This window comes from Eriocheir sinensis, chromosome 42 (genome assembly GCF_024679095.1).
Source record: "Eriocheir sinensis breed Jianghai 21 chromosome 42, ASM2467909v1, whole genome shotgun sequence".
Lineage (NCBI taxonomy): Eukaryota > Metazoa > Arthropoda > Malacostraca > Decapoda > Varunidae > Eriocheir > Eriocheir sinensis.
The window spans coordinates 14,886,565-14,888,874 of NC_066550.1; the positions used below are offsets into that span (position 1 = coordinate 14,886,565).

Below are 2,310 nucleotides of genomic sequence, written 5' to 3' on the forward strand. Positions count from 1 at the left end.
ACACGCAAGATCACAAAAATTATACACAAGTTATCCTAAAAAAGAACATCGAAGAAAATGGGATAAAAAATAAGCAACCTCAGGAACTACCAAATTACGTTTTCTATTGACCTGAAGGAGAGAGGAGGAGTAGGAGGAGGAGGAGGAGGAGGAGGAGGAGGAGGGAAGGAAGGAGGAGAGGAGGAATGAAGGAATGAAGGGATGAAGGGAAGGAAGGAGAGAGGGAGGGAAGGGAAGGAAGTAAGGAAGGGAGGGAGGGAAGGGAAGGGAGGAAAGGAAGAGGGGTAGGGAAGGAGGGAAGGGAAGAAGGGAGGGGTGGAGAGAAAAACTGGAGAGTAAGTGAAGGGAAGAGGAAGAGGAAGGGAGAGAGGTGTGAGGGGTTAGGGAGAGCCAGTGAGAGGGAGGGAGGGAGGGACCTTGGTGTAGGGAGGCTGTTCAGGTGAAGGGCTCGTTAAGGGCAGGTGAGGGGAGAGGTAAGGGAGGGGTTCAGCTCAGGGGGGGGGGGACAAGGAAAGGGATGGCCTGGGATCGCTAGCTGCCTGAGGACGAGGGGGCGTAGCCGGGCTGGGGGGGGCGCAGGTCCTGGTGGAGGTGCGGGAAGGAGTGGGAGAGCAGGAAGTGCGGCAGGAGGGAGGCGGGGGGCAGCAGGGGGCCGTGGGGCAGCAGGGGGCGGGAGGCGAACCGCAGCCGCTCCATCTCGGCCTCTTTGAGTCTTTTCTCCTTGGCGCGTCGGTTCTGGAACCAGATCTTGACCTGCGTCTCGGTGAGGCTGAGCGAGGCGGAGAACTCGGCGCGCTCGGCGATGCTGAGGTACTGCTTCTCGCGGAACTTCTTCTCCAGCGACAGCAGCTGCTGCGTGGTGAAGGGCGTGCGCGGCTTGCGGTTGGGCTTGTGCTTCCGCAGCGTCACCTTGACGGGCCCGTGGAACCGCGGCGGCTCCGGCGTCTCTGCGGGGGAAAGGAACACTGAGGGGGGGCGGGGGTCACTATATCAACAACAACAACAACAACAAACGTAAACAACAAAACCAGCCGTGCTCCAGCACCACGTGGCCGCGGGGTGGGGCGGGGCGGGGCGGGGCACGTACTGGCGAGGGCCCTGAGGGCGAGGTGGTGGTGCAGGAGGTGCAGGGGGGGCCACAGGCCGGGCTGCAGGCCAGGGGGCAGCAGGAGCTGGGGCTGGGGCGGGGGCAGGTCCCGGGGCGTGCCGGGGAACACGCGGGGCAGCAGCAGCCCCGCCTCGCACCGCCCGCCGCCCTCGTCCTCGTCCTCGGCCAGGCCGCCCTCGCCCTCCGCGGCCTCCTCCTCGGACTCCACTGGCACCCCTCGGCCCTCATGGCACTCCTCCTCCTCCTCCTCCTCCTCTTCCTCCTCTCTGGCGACCTGCTCCTCCTCCTCCTCGTCTTCCTCACGGTCACTGTCCGGTAGGGGCGGCGTGGGCGCGGCGTGGGCGTGGGCGTGGGGGGGGCGGGGGTCGCGGGCGGGGGTCGGCCTGGCGTCGGGGGCGAGTATGGCGTCCACGGAGAAGGACGAGAAGGTTTTCCTGACGACGGCGCTGAAGGCGGAGTTGTGGCTGGGCCGCACGGCGCGGGGCGTGCCGGCCATGGCGCCTGGCTCACGGGGCGCGGCGGGGCATGGCACGCACTGCTCAGGCCGGCGGGGCGCGGGGCGGCGGCGGCGGCATGTCGGCGGGCGGCGGCGGGGCGTGTGGCCGCCGCCCGCCTGGCAGCGCTCACTGGTAACCTCCCCGCCGCCGCCGCCGCCCCGCCCACGCCGTGGCCCCGCCCCGCCCCGCGTCCGGCCCCGGCCAGTGAGGCGGCGTCGGCGTCGGCGGGGGCGGGGCTCCTAATAGCCCGGGGACCAATGGCGGGGCGGCGCGGCGATGGCCCGGCACGCACCATTAGCTTTATGGCAAGACAGAGTGTGGCGGGGCCGGGGCGGGGGGCGGCACGCGGCTCGCCCCGTCCCTCATCCCGGGGCCCTGATGCGCCGCTCATCCGCCCGCCCCTTGCCCGCCCTCCCCGACGGGCCTCCCCACGCTGACACTAATGAAATGGAAATGACGGTCACCTCCCCCCCCCCGTGTGGCTACCTGCCCGGGGGTGCTGACTGGCTGACTGACTGACTGGCGGAGTGACTGACTGTCTCACGGGCTGATGGATCACTTGTTTGGGAATGGACTGGCTGACTGACTGACTATGTGGCTGACAGACTGATGGACTGGCAGACTGACAGAGTGATTGACTGACTGACTGACTGACTGACTTAATGACTAACTGATTGACTGGGTGACTGATTGACTGACTAACTT

General features: G+C 66.9%; 1 protein-coding gene across 1 annotated transcript in view; it reads right to left on the bottom strand.

Moving 5' to 3' along the window:
- LOC127010170 (muscle segmentation homeobox-like) overlaps positions 1 to 1,734 on the bottom strand; it is a 1,804-nt gene extending 70 nt beyond the window's left edge. The window contains exons 1-2 of the mRNA XM_050884050.1: positions 1,088 to 1,734; positions 1 to 947 (exon numbers count right to left, since the gene is read on the bottom strand). The exon at positions 1 to 947 is cut by the window's left edge and continues 70 nt beyond it. Of these exons, the coding sequence (XP_050740007.1) occupies positions 532 to 947; positions 1,088 to 1,604 (933 nt within the window). The 5' untranslated portion in view covers positions 1,605 to 1,734 and the 3' untranslated portion in view covers positions 1 to 531. The remainder of the gene's footprint in view (positions 948 to 1,087) is intronic.
- Positions 1,735 to 2,310: the final 576 nt, after the last annotated feature.